At 36.7% G+C, this 19,218-nt stretch overlaps 2 protein-coding genes across 2 annotated transcripts; one reads left to right on the top strand and one right to left on the bottom strand.

Moving 5' to 3' along the window:
• Positions 1 to 9,816: 9,816 nt before the first annotated feature.
• Positions 9,817 to 14,546, bottom strand: LOC140004841 (protein FAR1-RELATED SEQUENCE 5-like). Its single transcript, XM_072044995.1, has 7 exons — positions 14,422 to 14,546; positions 13,587 to 13,740; positions 13,072 to 13,114; positions 11,536 to 11,849; positions 11,277 to 11,394; positions 11,054 to 11,165; positions 9,817 to 10,543 (listed from the first exon to the last, which is right to left on the bottom strand). The coding sequence occupies exons 1-7, from the start codon at positions 14,544 to 14,546 to the stop codon at positions 9,817 to 9,819; spliced, it is 1,593 nt and encodes a 530-aa protein (XP_071901096.1).
• Positions 14,547 to 15,164: 618 nt separating this feature from the next.
• LOC140004840 (uncharacterized) lies at positions 15,165 to 18,630 on the top strand. Its single transcript, XM_072044994.1, has 5 exons — positions 15,165 to 15,739; positions 15,841 to 16,526; positions 16,667 to 17,776; positions 17,855 to 18,231; positions 18,349 to 18,630. Exons 1-5 carry the CDS (start codon positions 15,165 to 15,167, stop codon positions 18,628 to 18,630), a joined length of 3,030 nt encoding a protein of 1,009 aa, XP_071901095.1.
• Positions 18,631 to 19,218: the final 588 nt, after the last annotated feature.

Raw genomic sequence — 19,218 nt, 5'->3', positions numbered from 1 at the left:
AAGAGCAAAATTAGTAAAAAGAATAGGTGATAAAACACATACACATATAAAATACTAAAATAACAGAAAATAACATACACAATATAACTAATAATATGTCTAAACTAATAAAGTTGCTCTTCACACCGATATTGCCAAATCTTCCCCGGCAACGGCGCCAACAACTTGACGGGTATTTTACATACGTGCAAGCTAAAAAATACCGAATTACACCCGTTCACTGCAAGTATACAGATCAACTAGTAGTTTAGGGTATATATCGGGTCGATCCCACAAAGAAGAGTGAACAATTACCGGTATTACTAAAGCTTCTCTATTATTTAGACTGTCAATAAATTATAGCAAATTTAACCTACTGAAATTATACAAAATAACAAATGAAAGCTCCTTAGGTTGTGGTATCCCTAACTACTCATGCAAGTGCTATATTTGGATAATTGAATACTACATCTAGGCTAATTATGGTGTAATTTCCTTATGCATTTGAATCCTACTTTCGTAGTGAATCAATTATACTTATAACTAATCCATACCTATTCTCATGGTTATGAAATTAGTTACAAGTTCATTTCTTCAGTGAAATTACATGAAATGAATCACTAAAAACCACATAGGTGCACCTCTATTTTCGTGAGTGTACTCCCTATGTTTAGCACTTCTTGAACTAATGTTAAATCTCAATTTTCATTGCAGAAATAACACCTTAGATAATCACAATTAATGGTACCAGATTAATCATGATTTAAAGAGCTAAAGTGCTAAATAACTTGCTCAAATCATAGCAGTTAAATAGCCAAATGATAAACACTAACAATCATAGAAAGTTCAACCAAACCCAAGGCATAGACTTTAAAGACACATATTAAATATAAAATCCAGAACTTGTATATTAACTAAGCTTAGAATCAAGTACAAAAGATAAAGAGTTGGAAAGGAAAAATAACCCTTGTCACATGAGCTCTTTCCTTGCTTTCTTCATCTCCTTCTTCATCTTTGCCTAGCTAATAAACAAGAAGGATGAACTACTACTCTATACTAAACTAATCTAACACTAAGAGAATGGAAAAGCTACATTTTTGCAGACTCCAAGTTTCTCCCCGTATCCTCCCTCTGGTTTCTTCCCAACTGTCTCTGCATATAAGCTGATGAAAATCTCCTCTCTCCCAGTCAAAATTTGCTGCTATGATTCTTCAAATCTCCTTTTGTTAAGATAGTCAAAAACCATTGTTTTTGACTTGAAAATAAGCCACATTGTCTGCCATTTTGTCTTCTGAAGCATGTGCACCGAATTCTCTTGCAGATTGTAGCTGGAAAGTAGTTTGAACATAAGAGAATTGACTGAGCAAATTGCAGAATTGCGGCCAGAAAACGCGCCTACACAAAACGCGGTTACAAGTCACGTTTTGTGTACTCGCGTATTCACTTTGTCTTTACTTCCACTGCGATTTTCTCTATCATAAAGGCCGAACTGGCTTTTGTGTAAAACACAAAAGTTGTAGCCCTTTGAGTTATCTTTCCAATGCTTCAAGAATCATCCAAATCTGAGCTTTGTAGCCTGAGATATGATCGAAATACTAAACACTGGTCAGAGCTCTGTTTTCCACTTTGGACAGCTGAGTTGAATTTCGGTATTTCAACTTTTGGACTATGAAAACGGCTGAATTGGACTTTGATGTCTTCATACCAAATGTAGATATATCTCTTAGCTTCAAAATGGTACCAAGATCACCTTGATCCGATCAGTGTAGCTCCAGATATAGTCAAAATACCAAAACGTATCAGAGTTGTCAAAACCTGACTTTTCTTGATTCAAATTGCATTTTTCTTTTTTACACTTCATATTTTATTTTCACCATTTTAATCCATCTTCAATCATCCAAATATCTTCTCAATGCACTTCATTTGATGATTGAATCATTAAACCTACAAAATATGAAGTTTTTCCCATAAAAATCCATAAAATGCAATGTTTAGCCACTTTAACATAAAATGTAGTTTTTTACCAAAGCCTTAGTTATTTTAGTTATTAAACTAACTAATCAAACCAAAATTAACTAATAAAACACACTAAAAATACGTAAAATAAACTCTTATCAAATACCCCCACACTTGAATCATTGCTTGTCCTCAAGCAATAAAAATACAAACCAACAATGATCCAAAATTTGAAAATAAACATATGTAGCATTTCAACTTCATTTCCTCAAAACAAAGTAAATAACTATTATGCAATTATTCAATAACCTCAAGTACTCATAATATCAAGTAAAGGAGAGTCAATTATACCATAATTATAACAAGTTTAATTCAATTTCTCATTCTTACCCAATCTTACAAGTAAGTAACTCATATGGTCAATAATATGCTTCCTAAACTCATGATCACCTTTTTATTCTACTTAAACAGATATTTATTCATATAACGTAGCTAAATATTACTTAAGTTGTGAAAGTGTCTTTTGACGCGAGAATCGACATTTTTAGATGAAGATCACCGGTTACTCAACACTTCACATACTCAAATTGCTTTGCATACTCTTAATTCAAGTACCGTTTTACGCGAAAGTCGACATTTGTAGATGAAAACTCCCGGTTACTAAGTACGAGAATCATTGGAGTAGAATAAATCTTCTTTTTCTTTTTTTTTTCTTTCTCTTTCTTCTTTTTTTTTTCTTTTTACAGCAAAAATAATAATAAATTCCTCAAAAGAATAATCATGAGAAGAGTATTGCACTTATTGACCATATTTATCACTTAACTTATAAAATCCAATAAAGAGAAGAAATTTCATCAAATATGCAAAAAAAATATAGGCATAATTTTCTCCACTTTAAAAGATATACTTTCCTACAAATGCAAAAATTATAATCACATAATAGTCATTCCAAGTTAAATGAGAAAAGAAGTTTCCAAATCACATATATTTATCTCAAATGTAGAAGAAATTTGAACTACTAATGGTATGAAACTTGTTACCCCTTTGGATAAAATCGAAAAAATTGAAACTTTTTGGGGCAAATTTGCAATTTTGGACAAGATTGTAGAAAAATTTGAATTTTAACACAAGTCCAATATTTGCAACTAATAAGTCAATCACATACAATGTATATAATCTCAATTCTTCCCCCCACACTTAACATGCACATTGTCCTCAATGTGTAAAAAGGAAAATCAAGATAAAGAAAAGTAATACTCCCCTATTGTTGCGATTGAATATGAAGCTTCAAAATCCATTGTCCGTGTATTTCCAATGCTTCATGAGTTCCATTGGATAACCATTAGTGATGTAATCCTAAAAATGAAAAATGAGAAACAAAAGTGATAACAAAGGCTTAAGACATCAAAACGGCGATCCGTAACTTCAAGCCCTTGTTTTGGTGATGTACCTATAAAAAAAATACACATTAAGCAACTCAAGGTACAAGAAAATATATGAGGAAAAGAAGAAAAAGGGAACCAAGGAAAAAAAATGCGCAAGAATGTCATGTTTCCTTCATTCTGGGGCATAATTGAAAACGTTGTTGAAAACGTGGCTCGATGGAGCGTTTTCAAAACGTGGCTCGATGGAGCGTTTTCTGTACAAAACTTACAGAATTGAAAACGTGGCTGGTGTAAAACGTGGCTTGGTGGAGCGTTTTCAAAACGTGACTGTAAAAACGTGGCTTCGTGGAGCGTTTTCAAGTCACGTTTTCTGTGTAAAAATTACAGAATCGAAAACGTGGCTGGTGTAAAACGTGGCTTGGTGGAGCGTTTTCAAAACGTGACTGTGAAAACGTGGCTTGGTGGAGCGTTTTCTGCCACGTTTTCTGTACAAAACTTACAGAATTGAAAACGTGGCATAAAACGTGGCTCGATGGAGCGTTTTCAAAACGTGGCACAAAACGTGGCTCGATGGAGCGTTTTCTGCCACGTTTTCTGTACAAAACTTACAGAATTGAAAACGTGGCATAAAACGTGGCTCGATGGAGCGTTTTCTGCCACGTTTTCTGCTGCAAATTTTTGCAGAAATGCCAACTTTGAAAAATTACACATCTTTCCCCACACTCAAAATGCATCATTGATCATTCTTTCGACAAAATTATCAATGCATGCACATGCAAAATGATCAAAATATGCATTTTAACCCCTTCTAACGGATCAAAAACAACAATTACTCAAATCGAGGGATTGAGTTCCTTGATCAAACTTCGTCTTTTTCACCTCATTTGGTCACTTTTGCTTTCATTTCCAATACCTATAAATGAAAAATAACGAAATAAGTCAAACACATACTTTAAACATAAAATCACACCAAAATAATATAAATAGCCAAAACATTGGGTTGCCTCCCAACTAGCGCTTGTTTATAGTCATTAGCTTGACTATTGAACCTCATTTTTCAAGGAGGTTTGGTTAAAAAATAATCCACCATTTTTGGTCGTGGTGGATCATTAAATGGTGACTTTATAGAAAAAGCCACATGATCTAATGATATAAGAAATGGAAGTGACTTACCTATCCCAAGTGTTTCATAGATATTACCTTGAATATGCACCACTTGAGAACTTACCAAATGAAATGCCATGAGAGTATCTTGGGCAGCAATACCCTTAGAACCTATACTTTCAATGCACTCCTCAGGAGGGGTGAAAAATGAGTCATTAAAACTCACCTCTTGAGACTCAAAGTTAGTTCCAAAAATATTATCATGTGAAATGGACATTTGCTCATTGAAACACAATTGAGATTCATCATTTTCATCAAAATGCAACCCATTTTCACATATAACATTCCCAATTCATGCTAGGATCATTTTGCAATTTAGAAGAAATAACCTCACACAATGCATTCAATTGCTCATGTATTCGACCAAAGTGAGAAGCTAATTCATCTATTCTTTTCTCAATCCTATCAAAACGGTCGAAAGTCATATTAGCTAATTTTTCTATAGCTAACTCCCAAGATGGCTTAGAATCATTAGCTACTTTTTCTATTGCCAACTCCCAAGATGGTTTTGATTCATATTGGACACATTCAGATTGGTAATCATAAAAAGAATTACTATAAGTAAATTGATTATCCCAACCATAAGCAGGAGAATTGCTCCAATTAGCACTATATTGATCAAAACAAGGATTGTAATGCTCTAATTCATCATAATAATCCACATTTTGTGCTTGCATACATGTATTAGTAGCATGATAACCTCCACACAAGTCACAAATCACATGATAAGAATTAAAAACATTAACATTCCTCCTCTGCTCAATTTCATGCATCATGGTGTCCATTTGAACTTGTAACTTAATTACATCAAATTTTGCCTTTAAGCACCTTAAACCATCTTCAAAAGACATACATTCAGTAAATTTTTGGTTACCTCTGTTGAAGGAGCTTTGCACTTGGTAACCATCCATTGCCAATCTTCCACTTCTCAAGCATTGTACTCCAAATTGACCTACTCTTCTCATCACCTAAAATTGCTTTTAAACAACTTAAGAGCAAAATTAGTAAAAAGAATAGGTGATAAAACACATACACATATAAAATACTAAAATAACAGAAAATAACATACACAATATAACTAATAATATGTCTAAACTAATAAAGTTGCTCTTCACACCGATATTGCCAAATCTTCCCCGGCAACGGCGCCAACAACTTGACGGGTATTTTACATACGTGCAAGCTAAAAAATACCGAATTACACCCGTTCACTGCAAGTATACAGATCAACTAGTAGTTTAGGGTATATATCGGGTCGATCCCACAAGGAAGAGTGAACAATTACCGGTATTACTAAAGCTTCTCTATTATTTAGACTGTCAATAAATTATAGCAAATTTAACCTACTGAAATTATACAAAATAACAAATGAAAGCTCCTTAGGTTGTGGTATCCCTAACTACTCATGCAAGTGCTATATTTGGATAATTGAATACTACATCTAGGCTAATTATGGTGTAATTTCCTTATGCATTTGAATCCTACTTTCGTAGTGAATCAATTATACTTATAACTAATCCATACCTATTCTCATGGTTATGAAATTAGTTACAAGTTCATTTCTTCAGTGAAATTACATGAAATGAATCACTAAAAACCACATAGGTGCACCTCTATTTTCGTGAGTGTACTCCCTATGTTTAGCACTTCTTGAACTAATGTTAAATCTCAATTTTCATTGCAGAAATAACACCTTAGATAATCACAATTAATGGTACCAGATTAATCATGATTTAAAGAGCTAAAGTGCTAAATAACTTGCTCAAATCATAGCAGTTAAATAGCCAAATGATAAACACTAACAATCATAGAAAGTTCAACCAAACCCAAGGCATAGACTTTAAAGACACATATTAAATATAAAATCCAGAACTTGTATATTAACTAAGCTTAGAATCAAGTACAAAAGATAAAGAGTTGGAAAGGAAAAATAACCCTTGTCACATGAGCTCTTTCCTTGCTTTCTTCATCTCCTTCTTCATCTTTGCCTAGCTAATAAACAAGAAGGATGAACTACTACTCTATACTAAACTAATCTAACACTAAGAGAATGGAAAAGCTACATTTTTGCAGACTCCAAGTTTCTCCCCGTATCCTCCCTCTGGTTTCTTCCCAACTGTCTCTGCATATAAGCTGATGAAAATCTCCTCTCTCCCAGTCAAAATTTGCTGCTATGATTCTTCAAATCTCCTTTTGTTAAGATAGTCAAAAACCATTATTTTTGACTTGAAAATAAGCCACATTGTCTGCCATTTTGTCTTCTGAAGCATGTGCACCGAATTCTCTTGCAGATTGTAGCTGGAAAGTAGTTTGAACATAAGAGAATTGACTGAGCAAATTGCAGAATTGCGGCCAGAAAACGCGCCTACACAAAACGCGGTTACAAGTCACGTTTTGTGTACTCGCGTATTCACTTTGTCCTTATTTCCACTGCGATTTTCTCTATCATAAAGGCCGAACTGGCTTTTGTGTAAAACACAAAAGTTGTAGCCCTTTGAGTTATCTTTCCAATGCTTCAAGAATCATCCAAATCTGAGCTTTGTAGCCTGAGATATGATCGAAATACTAAACACTGGTCAGAGCTCTGTTTTCCACTTTGGACAGCTGAGTTGAATTTCGGTATTTCAACTTTTGGACTATGAAAACGGCTGAATTGGACTTTGATGTCTTCATACCAAATGTAGATATATCTCTTAGCTTCAAAATGGTACCAAGATCACCTTGATCCGATCAGTGTAGCTCCAGATATAGTCAAAATACCAAAACGTATCAGAGTTGTCAAAACCTGACTTTTCTTGATTCAAATTGCATTTTTCTTTTTTACACTTCATATTTTATTTTCACCATTTTAATCCATCTTCAATCATCCAAATATCTTCTCAATGCACTTCATTTGATGATTGAATCATTAAACCTACAAAATATGAAGTTTTTCCCATAAAAATCCATAAAATGCAATGTTTAGCCACTTTAACATAAAATGTAGTTTTTTACCAAAGCCTTAGTTATTTTAGTTATTAAACTAACTAATCAAACCAAAATTAACTAATAAAACACACTAAAAATACGTAAAATAAACTCTTATCAGATCCCATGCTTATATCTGACCCGGACCTATCTGACTTTACTGAATCAAGCGACGATGACTTTCAAAGGTACATACCTCATTGTCTAATGCATGACGGCGTTCCCAGGTGTTGTATGGGCTACAACTGATAACAAGGGATGTAGTCCAATGTTCGTCAGGGTAGCGATAAAACTATGCTCATTATAATCTCTACTCAAATAAATTGCTTACCATATTTGGATATTAATCATGCCTGTTAAACAGTCATAACTAGTTGTAACGCAACAGTAACATATCCCTAACTGGTTGTAACCTATTGTGTACTGTTCGTTCTTCCTTTTTGTTGCATTGTAAAACTTCATTTTAACGTTACAAATTAGTTCTCCAAGAAATCATTTTCTTATGCGCACCTATTACCAACATGTGATCGTGACCTGGCTTGACCATAATTCAATTAACCTAAAAACTTGTAATATCAATTGATGTGCCTGTGATACATCATGTCAATGGTGCACTAATTTCGTCAAGTGATGCAAAACAAATGGCCTAAATGATAATGTTTTTATAAAAATATTCCAATAATAATTCGAATTTAGCATCGTAACAAAATCAAGATAATTTATACTTTAGATTATGTTATCTTATACATCATACCTTTGGCGGTGCGATCTATGCCAATAAATATGTTATTAAGGTATGCAATTGAATGTAGTAGAATGGTATACATATCACGACAACCATTCAACTGTTATGGTCGATTTAGTGAAAAATATTCGATCACAAAAAATACGTTCAATTCTATTGCAAAATTATTACTTCAATTTTCTACCAACTTTATAATTTCCTAACAATTTTATACAACCCAATGCAAACTATTGATGACTACTAACACTAAATGCGATTACAATTGTAATCCACTTGTCTAAATTTGAAAAGACTGAAATATCAATGGTGCCTGTACAACCTTATCAATAAGTTGTAACAGTTTATTAACTGCTTGTAACGTATATATGCAGCATTCCCAGGTTGGGACAACCACTTAATGTCTCGTTCAAAAAGTATAGTTACACATCATTCATCAACCCCATTCTTGAGGGAGGCGACGTCAACGCGTAGTTGCAATCCCTGGGCGTTATATCTTCCCTAAAATGCGTAACGATGGCAAATCAACAAATATTATTAATGAAACATACGATTAATGATATACGATGTCCAAGTGTCCAATTAACAACATTACATAAATATGTGTTGTACGATAAAAGTTTGTCACCTGGGGTGATGGTGCAAATATATGATATGTATCAACATCACAGTGTGTTAAAATTGCCGCACGCTCCTCCTACATTACATAGTATAAGTAATCGACTGTCAACAAATCATTACCAATACCTATATTGCTCACTTATAAAATTAAATTGGACTAGGCATTATAACAAAAATGATATATCAGGCCATTAAGACATCTCTGACGAAGTTATGCTTGGAAAAAATAGAAAATTTGGGATGCATCCATTCTGTAAGGACACTTGCAGGAGGCCTCTGATTAGCCAAACGGTGGACCTTCGAATAATAAAAATTAATATGTTATTAAAGCGAGTATATGTTAACTACATAATATTGCATGATTTAACAGCATTCGGGTGCCCACCATTACAATTAAAGAAAAAAAGGTAGCTCTACTACACGAACAAGAAGGTCTTTATTTTAACTACTAAATGTATGCATACCGTTTCACTTTCATCGATATCGGGAGCAACAGCGTTTGAAGGGCCATTCACTGTCTGGCTCATTGAATGCGTCTACGAGTTTCGTATGGACCAAATCATTGTATAAGACAAACAAAATAGGTATATCAGGAGAGATGACGGCCGTAACAACATTATCACACAATGTAACATCAATGTAACTTTTTATGCTGTTAGAAACATCCAAATAAAAGCAAGAGTCATGTCCATTTTATACTACGCGAAACAGAGTCAGTAGATGAACGGCATCCCATAAACATGTATTCCTCAAATGAAACCGATGTCGGCTCCGATTCTGAGACCTACAGTATTGACACGGTAATAATATTATTCATAATGAATAATACTTAAACTTTAGTTAATAGTATAACGATAACTTAGTTTTAGCATAAATGTTCCCCAAGTACCAAAATTTGATCCATACCATAGTCTGTGTAGTCCTTGATAATCTAGATTTTCTTTTTACTCTGTCAAATTTATCGACCCAACTTCACATCACTCTACTTTTCCTCCCAGCGCCTCATTTTTTATTGCCTCTTGCGACTACTGCCTCCCCCATTTCATTCACAATTTCAATTTTATCCCGTTCCTCCATATTCAGATTTTTTTTATTTTGCAAAGGTTGCTCTTCGCTTTCTGAGAGGAGGAGCTCAACTCTCTTTGTCAAATTGGATATGACAGTGATTGCTACTTTGCTAGTGTCCTCCGACATTGCTGCTCGAGTTGCGACCTTAATCATGGCTGGAACGAGCTCCCGATAACGAGTTGAAATTATTATTTTAGGATCAGCCACAACTTCCCGTTCTCGCCGATCAAAACAGTCTCCAGCCCGAGCTCTTTTTGTCCATTGCCTCTTAATGTATTCAGGAAGAATTATTTTTATGCCCACAGTATCAAACACCTTCAACGCGTGCCCACATAAAATACCTTCATTCTCGTATTTTTTGCAACTACAATGTACACTTAGATCATTCCGATTGAATACCACTATTCTTTCAGGTCTTCCATCATACCTCATGACCACAAACTCCACAAACATCACTGCATCTTGTTGTCTCAATATAACCATAGCTGTTGACTCGCCATATTCATTTTGAAATGCAACAAATACGGTTGGTGAATACGTCTCTGATGCATGCACAAGCATAGGTGTTTGCCTTAACCCTACCATGGGGAGCTTTTGTCTCATTTCATATTCTGCGATCAGTTCATTATGTCTCTTTTTATCAACCACCCAATTGAAATGTCTAAAGAACTGCACAAGGTCATGATTTAGTTTCAAATGATTTTTAATTGCTGCATTTAGGCTTTCGCTAAGTTGGGTGTTTCGCATTCCCGCGGTCCATTTTTCTTTCATCATGCACCTTGCCTATTTATCACGAATTCGATACAACCCGGAGAGCCATTCATTATTTTCAAGATTGTGTTTCTTCACCATCGTCTCTCACACCCTATTGAATTGTTTCACTTCTTCAAACTCATATATGTAGGCACCAAACATGTATGGAAGATCACTATTTTCCTTGTAGTGATTGCCAAGATGTTTCATAAAATTACGCCTTATGTGAAACGTACATAGACCGTGAAATGTTTCAGGTATGACAACTAAAAGAGCGGCTGCCATGGCGTGATCTTGATCGGTTAGTATGGTACTTGGATGCTTTCCGCACATTGCTTTTAGAAATGTACCAAACACCCATTTGAAAAAATCTATAGTCTCATCATACATAAGGGCAGCATCGAATATCACAATTTACCTATGTTGGTTAAAACCCACAAACACTCTAAGTGGCCGGTATTCTTTATTTGTTTTGTACGTTGTGTCGAATGTGACTATATCCCCAAAAAAGTTGTAGTCAATTAACATTCCTGCATCAGCCCAAAAGATATTCGTTATCTGCTCTTCACAGTCTAACTGTACGGCATGAAAAAATGATGGATTCTCGAGTGTTTGCTCTTGAAAATAATTCAATGTGCTACCTGCTTCTCCATATTTCAAACTCCTTTCCCGTCGAGTACGAAGATATCGTTTCAAGTCTTCTCGAGTATATTTCACATTTTCCATCCCACTTGCCTCCTTTCCCATAAGCTCGTGACTCTGTTTCAATGAAAGCCCAGCATCCACGCCTATTTTAGCTTGGAATCCTTAAGGCTCACTCACTTTTCTTTGTGATGGCATCATGTGCGAACATTGAGCAATGTGCAACTCATGGTTATGTTCTAAGATAAGGTCATGTACACGGTACTTCATTGTCCCTCTAAGCAACACGATAACCATTTTAGCTCCATACCCAATTTTCGTCGACGCTCGAGTTCTCTTTGGCATCATATCACCTTCGTACTTGCGTTTTACACCTTCCTTGCAGCAATTATATCTCCTAGACGTGGTCACACCGTTTTTGTCTTTATTTAGATAGTCTTTACGTACACTAAAACCCATTTTAAAGGTATATTTGTTGTAAAACTTATACGCATCCTCTTCACTATTGAACTCCATTCCTAATTCAGGGGTCCCATCTTCTGCCAATTTGCTACAATCCATTACTTCTGCTCCTACCAATTATGCATCAAACACCATAATTTGTAACAGTTCATGAATAGTATGTACATAAACGACAACATAAATGTATATTATCATTCATAATATGTTATGTTACACCCATTACTCGTGTACCAAATCCTATTATTACTCTCATCGATATGATTAATGTTGTACAGATACTTGTATATCAAATCCTATTATACTCTAAGACAACGGCATTATATATGTACAAATACAATTCCGTGTACAATAAGTTATACGTACTGTAATACGTTGATCACATGATGTAAGTGTATTTTAACTGTATGTACATCCACTCGGGTGATTATATTTAGGTTTCGGGTACTTTGTTTCACTGGATCTTATGTCATTCGTCAAAGCCAACTCCGCATTTTTTACTATTTCTATATTTTGAGGGCCAAACAAGCATTCTCTACTCATTGTAATATATTTATTACATCATCTAATTTACTTACAACACTAAGTACACCCATTTATTATTCACATAGGTCGGCCTTTTCTTCTGTTTCACCTCATTCAACTCTGCACCTCCATTTTATACACACCGCATGGTCAGAAGAGAGGGGCAAACTAAGATTGTGTCATGGGCATGGACCAACTATTGGGCACACAATGATTCACGTCAATTGTAACACAGTGCCTATAACCTGTAACTAATTTACAACAGGATGTACATTCATTCACTTGTTAAATGTGACTTTGTTTCTCTCATCTTTCCCTAATTTCTTTCGACGGTTTACTTGAATACATATCTCTAGGTCTTCCAATAATTACTATCCCATTATAGTTCATCACTGAAAAGCTGAATGCTCACAAACACATAGATACGGTACAACTTTACTATTCTTCTATCATCTTCATATCTAATTTCATCCTTCATTTAACAGATGTGCATTTGGGTTATAAATGATTGGCTACAGTTAGTTACATGGTTCAGTCACGTTACCTTGGTCTGCTAATACGCTCTACGTTTCACCAAACTCAGAGAGCGTAGCTGCTTCTGCTATTAAGTTGAAGGACAAGAATTTCCTCTGTTTGCTTCTACCTTGCCGCCTGCCTTGTAAGCGTTTAAAATGGATACAACATTTGTTGACCCAGTAGCCGAAGTCTCTTCTCAGTTTCTTGGTAAGTTTCTCGAACGGAAACTGAGAAAAGGGACTAGGTTTTCTGAGAAAAGAAAACTGAGATACGAGTTTTCTGTCAACTCCCTACCTTCAGACAGAGCACGCCAAGACTCTTCCCTCAATTTTGTTTTCTGCAGGTCATTCAAAATTTCAACTTGTTTTTCAAATTTTGAACTCAAGACGTTTGCTCCGTCTGATTCCGTTTGGAATAAAAAAAATTTTTATTTCGAACGGCATCGTTTTTACCCTTTCTTAAGCCTTCCTAACGTGGATCATTTTTCTCCTCATGTTTTTGCCTGTGAGAGGACAGTTCAGGAGCGGTCGGCCTGATGACCGCTCCTGCCCCTAATCCCTTTTTGACTGGCAAGTTGACATAGATTTGTAGCAGATCACTATTAGAGCGATAGATGTCCGGCTTTTCTTTTTTTTCAACGATATTCTGAATAATTAGCCAATAAATAAAACACTCCAAGGTCGGTTTTACTACTAGCAGAGCTATTTGGACCGCCACCTGTGCAGAACAACGCGCACGATCATGCATCAGCTCTTTTAGTTTGATTTAATGTTTTTCTCATAAAATAGATACCTAATTAAAATGCATACCAAGACTACAGCACAAATACTCGCTATGATTCTAGCTAACCCAGGTAGGTCCGGTTTTAAAGCTTCATTAAGGAATTCGATATCTTTCTCGTTGCGCTCAATTCTATAGGATATCTCATCCAAAACTTTCTTCTTCTCGCTAACGGTGGTCCTCCTGATGCCACAACCAAAAGTATGTTAGAAACAAGAAATTTCAATTTATAACATTATAAGAAAAACATATGTAAATAAAAGTGAGTTTCTTCCCCATGTATAATTTATAACATTATATCATGATGAAGTTTGAATCACCCGAGATCAAATTTTATTCTTGTGACTAACAATTCAAGAGATGTAAATCAATGAAAGTTAAGACTTAACAATTATCCTAACATAAATAACAAAATTCCAGCCAAACACATGTTTCACAAGAACTAACGGGGAAGAGAGGCTGCAGATATCCAAAGTGTAAGCAAACAAACTTCTTGGGTTCCAATCCCCCTCACCCTTCTTAAACCCCACAAAATAAATGCAAAATGAATTCATGTGAGCACGCAAAGATCAGGTATAAGCGACCAAATTCATGTGAGGCTGCAAGAGTTCCTAGGTTCCAATCCCCTTCCCCCTTCTCCTAAATCGCACTCCCTTAGAAATGGAAATTCATGCAAAAAATAAAAATAAAAATAGAAATTTATGTGAGGAAGCAGAGATCAAGTGTTAACAAGTGTAAGCAAACAAATTCAAGTGAGGCTGCAGAAGGTCCTGAGTTCCAATTTCTCCTCTCCCCATCCCCTCCCTGCTTAAATAATAATAATGATAATAATAATAATAATAATAATAATAATAATAATAATACAAAACAAAACTGACCCCAATAGCTTCAGGAGGGGGCAGAGGAGTAGTGTTTGGGGGGGAATTAACATGGCCATTCTCCTCCATCTGCAGCATCGGCATCGAATTTTTTGAGTTGCTATGCACCATTGTCGATGGCCGATTATTTATGGAATGTACAATCCCCAAGGGCATCAGGCGAACACCTTTCAAAAAAGAGTTAAATTTCAAAAAAAAAATATATATATAATGATAACACGAGATTACAAACGGGAGAAACCTATACCTACCAATTAGGGATGAGGAAAATCAAAAGCATAAACCGAAAAAATGGTTGCGGACGGAGAGAAATAAATAAATAAATATATAAATATACATAAATATATATATATATATATATATATATATATATGAAATTGATAAGAAACCACCAGACTTACCATTAAATAAACGCGGACCATAGACTCCTCCATGCTGCAAGAGAGAACGGGAGGCGGTGGAAGGGCAGCAAGGCGACAATCCCATACCGTTCCCATGGAGTTTTGAGACAGAAGCAGAGCACCCAGGACTTGTGAAACTAGCAGCGATAGGTTTACTCGAGATCATGGAAACACTGGGTTGATTCTTTATTTGTTTATTTTTTGGGGCCCAACAACGATGGTCTGCGTTGGGTCTATAGCCCAAAAGTGAAGGGTGTCCTGAGGGTTACTATGAAGTTCAGGTTCAAGAGGGGGAGGGGACCAGCCTACTCTGGGCCCCCAAACCTCAATGAAGGTTCTGGTGTGGAATTGCCAAGGTGTTGGGAGCACCTTGACAATTCCCCATCTGAGGGAGGTTTCCAACCTCTTCTCCCCAAGTATGCTGTTTTTGAGTGAAACTAAAAATAGGAGTAGATATATGGACCGAGTGAGACAAAAGTTGAATTTCGAGAGTAGCTGTGTGGTGGAATCTATAAATAGATCTGGGCGCATGGCTCTAATGTGGAAAGAGGAAGTAAAAATAAAAGAGATAATCAAAACGGCCTTTACTATAGAAGCTCATGTGGAAGACAGGGAGGCAAAGACTACATGGTGGTTCATTGGAATATATGCAAGCTGTGACAATTTGATCAGGAAGAGTCAGTGGAAGGTGGTGGAAGCAAGGAAAAAGCTGTGGGGAGATAAATGGATAATAGCTGGGGACTTTAATGACATTCTATCAAATGAGGAGAAGTGGGGAGGCAGATGGAGAGAAGAGAAGAGTTTCACAGATTTTAACAACTTTATAAATGATAACCAATTGATAGACATTGGTTTGAGGGGAACCCCTGGACATGGAGTAACAATTGGGAGGATGAAGGGGAAGTCAGAGAAAGACTCGACAGGGGCCTGTGTAGCATAAACTGGTCACTTGTTTTTGATACGGCCTAGTGCAAACATGTTGACACTTTTGCTTCTGACCACAGCATGTTACTGATAGATACTATTCCGGATACTAGGAAGAGGAAAAAAAGGTTTTATTTTGACAAAAGATGGCTTAAGAGAGAAGGGATCCAGGATGTGATTAGAAAAGCATGGGAAAAAGATTATGAGGGGTCCAGAATGTTTAGGGTCAAATGCAAAATCAGAAACTGCAGAGTTGAGATATTAAAATGGAAGAATAACTCCAACTGCAATGCTAAAAAGAAGATCCTTCAGATCAAAAGTCAGCTGGAGAAGCTTCAGTCTAGCACTCATTCTGGCAACAGAAAAGAGACAGTGATTCTAAAAGAGCAGTTAAAGGAGGCCTACAAGGAGGAGGAACTGTATTGGCACCAAAAAGCTCGACTAAACTGGATAAAGGAGGGGGATAAGAATACTAATTTCTTTCACGCTCAAGTCAAGGGAAGGAGGAGGAGAAACAGAATGTTGAATCTGCAAAAGGAAGATGGATCTTGGACTGAGAATGAGCATGAGTTAGGAAAGGAAGTGGCAGATTACTACAGGCTGCTTTTTACTAGTAGTTGGAATGGCAGCTCAGAGGAGATCCTTAGAGGTATTCCATCCACCATCACGGCTAGCATGAATGATCAACTGGTTAGAGGTGTTGATGAAGAAGAAATCAGAACAACAATTTTCTCTATGTCTCCTGATACAGCTCCTGGGATGGATGGTATGACCCCCATTTTTTCCAGAAATTCTGGTTTATTATTAAACATGAGATAGTCCAAGCAGTCTAGAGCTTTTTTCATTCCAATTCCATGCCAAGAGCCCTGAATCACACCCTGATCTCTCTCATTCCTAAAATTAAAGATCCTGTCAATCTGAAGCATTATAGGCCTATTAGCTTGTGTAATGTACTTTATAAAGTGATTTCTAAAATTCTGGCTAATAGGCTTAAAGCTGTGTTAAATTTCTGTATTAGTAAAACCCAATATGCTTTCATTCCTGGTAGACAGATCCTAGACAATGTTATTTTAGCTCATGAATACATGCACTTCCTGAAAAATAAAAGGCAAGGGAAAGAGGGGTACATGGCTGTTAAGCTAGATATGTCTAAAGCTTACGATAGAGTGGAATGTCATTTTTTGAGGGTAATGATGCAAAAAATGGGTTTCTGTAGCAGATGGATTAACTGGATTATGAAATGTGTTGAAACTGTCTCTTATTCTTTCAATATTAATGGTGAGGTTAAGGAATACATTGTACCTGAAAGAGGAATCAGACAGGGTGACACCCTCTCACCCTATCTCTTCCTACTGTGCTCAAAAGGCTTCTCAAATCTGCTGATAAGAGCTGAAGAGGAAAAGAAAATTTCTGGTCTCAAAATCAGCAGAAATGGACCTAGACTAACTCACTTATTTTTTGCAGATGACTCATTAATTTTCTGTAAAGCAGACACCAACCAAGCTGAGGAGCTAAAGAGGATCCTGGTGACATATGAAACGAGCTCTGGACAGTTGATCAATATGGAGAAGTCCTCTATTTTCTTCAGCAAAAATATGGATCATGACAAAAAGCTTGAAGTATGCTGCAAACTGGGGAATATCCAGATGGTCAACCAAGGCAAATACCTGGGGCTGCCTATGGTGATAACGAGGACTAAGGACCAAATCTTTGGATTCATCAGAGACAACATTCAAAAGAAGTTTGGAAGTTGGAAACAGAAATTGCTGAATCAAGCAGGGAAGGAGATCTTGTTAAAAGCAGTGACTCTAGCAATCCCAACTTATGCTATGTCGTGCTTTAAACTACCTCTGAAACTGTGCAAAGAGATCAGTGCGCTAATGGCAAGCTACTGGTGGGGAGACACTAATGGAAAGAATAAGATGCATCTTTGCTCTTGGAAGAGAATGTCCCAAACCAAGAACCAGGGAGGACTTGGGTTCAAAGACCTGGTCAATTTTAACAGAGCCTTGCTTGGTTAGCAGATTTGGAGACTGCTTGTAAATCCAAATTTGCTTATCTCCAAGGTTCTGAAAGCGATATACTACCCTACAGGATCCATCTTCGATTGCAAGTGCCCACAGAATGCTTCATGGATCTGGCAGAGCCTAATGGGAGCTAAACAGTTGGTGGAGGATGGCACCTGGAGGAAAGTTGGAAATGGGTGCAGTACAGATGTCTGGGAGAACAAGTGGATTGTTGGGAACAAGGAAGGAAGGCCCTCAACACCCAAACCTCCAGAATGCAAAGTGCAGAAAGTTCAAGACTTAATCATTCAGAAGAGGTGGAATAGAGTGGAAGTGTTTAGAACTTTTAATAGTGAGGATGCTGACAGAATCTTAAATATTCCTATAAGCTTAGCAGGAAAGGAGGACCGTAATTTCTGGATGCACTCTCCTACAAGACAGTACACAGTGAGCACAGGTTACAAGGTACTTACGAAAGAGAGGGAGGCACAAGAAAGGATTGGCTATAAGGGTGATGGTCCCAGTACACACAATGCAGCAAAATAGATGTGGTCCTACCTATGGAAACTCAACATCAAACAGAAACTAAAGACCTTCATGTGGAAATGCATCAATAATGCGCTCCCAGTCAAGGAAGTAATCTTTAGTAGGTCTAAGAAAGGAGATCCCATCTGTAAAGCATGTGGTGAAGGGGAAGAGACGGTGGAACATGTGTTGCTGAACTGCAGACAGGCTAAGCAGGTTTGGCAGATAGCACCAATACAATGGGGGGTGCTAAGGACAAACAAGGCTGTTTTAAGGCCTGGTGGACTGAAATTACAGGAGCCAAATCGAGACAGGATGGTGAAGAACACCTGGCTCTAACAGTTAACATCTTGTGGCAAGTATGGAAAAGCAGAAATGAGTGGGAATTCAACAACAAACAAAGGCATGCAATGACAACTATTCAGAAAGCTCAAGAGGAATGGATGGAGTTCAGCGAAGCCTACAAACAGCAGGAGCAAGTGAGCACAGCAGAAACAGCTGCTTACCAAATGCAAAGGATAGAAGCAGAGAATGCAGATGTGATCCAAGTTAAGGTTGCTGCACTAAGCAAACTGAACATCAAAAAGGTTGGCATAGGTGTGACTGCTATGACTGAAGGAAATGTTATTGTTGCAGCTTGGGCTATGCATGAAAGAAGCTACAATTGTCCACAATTGGACGAGGCCGAGGCTATCAAGATAGCTATGAGTAAATTGGCTGTCAAAGGCTGGAGAAAAGTCAACATCCAGAGCTGCAACAAACACCTACATCAGCAGATTAGTGCGGGGAGTGCATCAAATATCAAGTTGCATACTCTAGTTGAGGATTTTCTTAGCTTAAAAGTGCTGTTTCAAATGTGCTCTTTTGGTGTTATATCTAAAACTGATAATCATGTTAGTACTACAGTTGGGGAGTATGCCTTAGGCA

Source organism: Coffea arabica, chromosome 4c, assembly GCF_036785885.1.
Source record: "Coffea arabica cultivar ET-39 chromosome 4c, Coffea Arabica ET-39 HiFi, whole genome shotgun sequence".
In the NCBI taxonomy this organism is placed as follows: domain Eukaryota; kingdom Viridiplantae; phylum Streptophyta; class Magnoliopsida; order Gentianales; family Rubiaceae; genus Coffea; species Coffea arabica.
The sequence above is the reverse complement of the archived record's forward strand: the minus strand, read 5'-3'. Positions and strand labels throughout refer to the sequence as shown.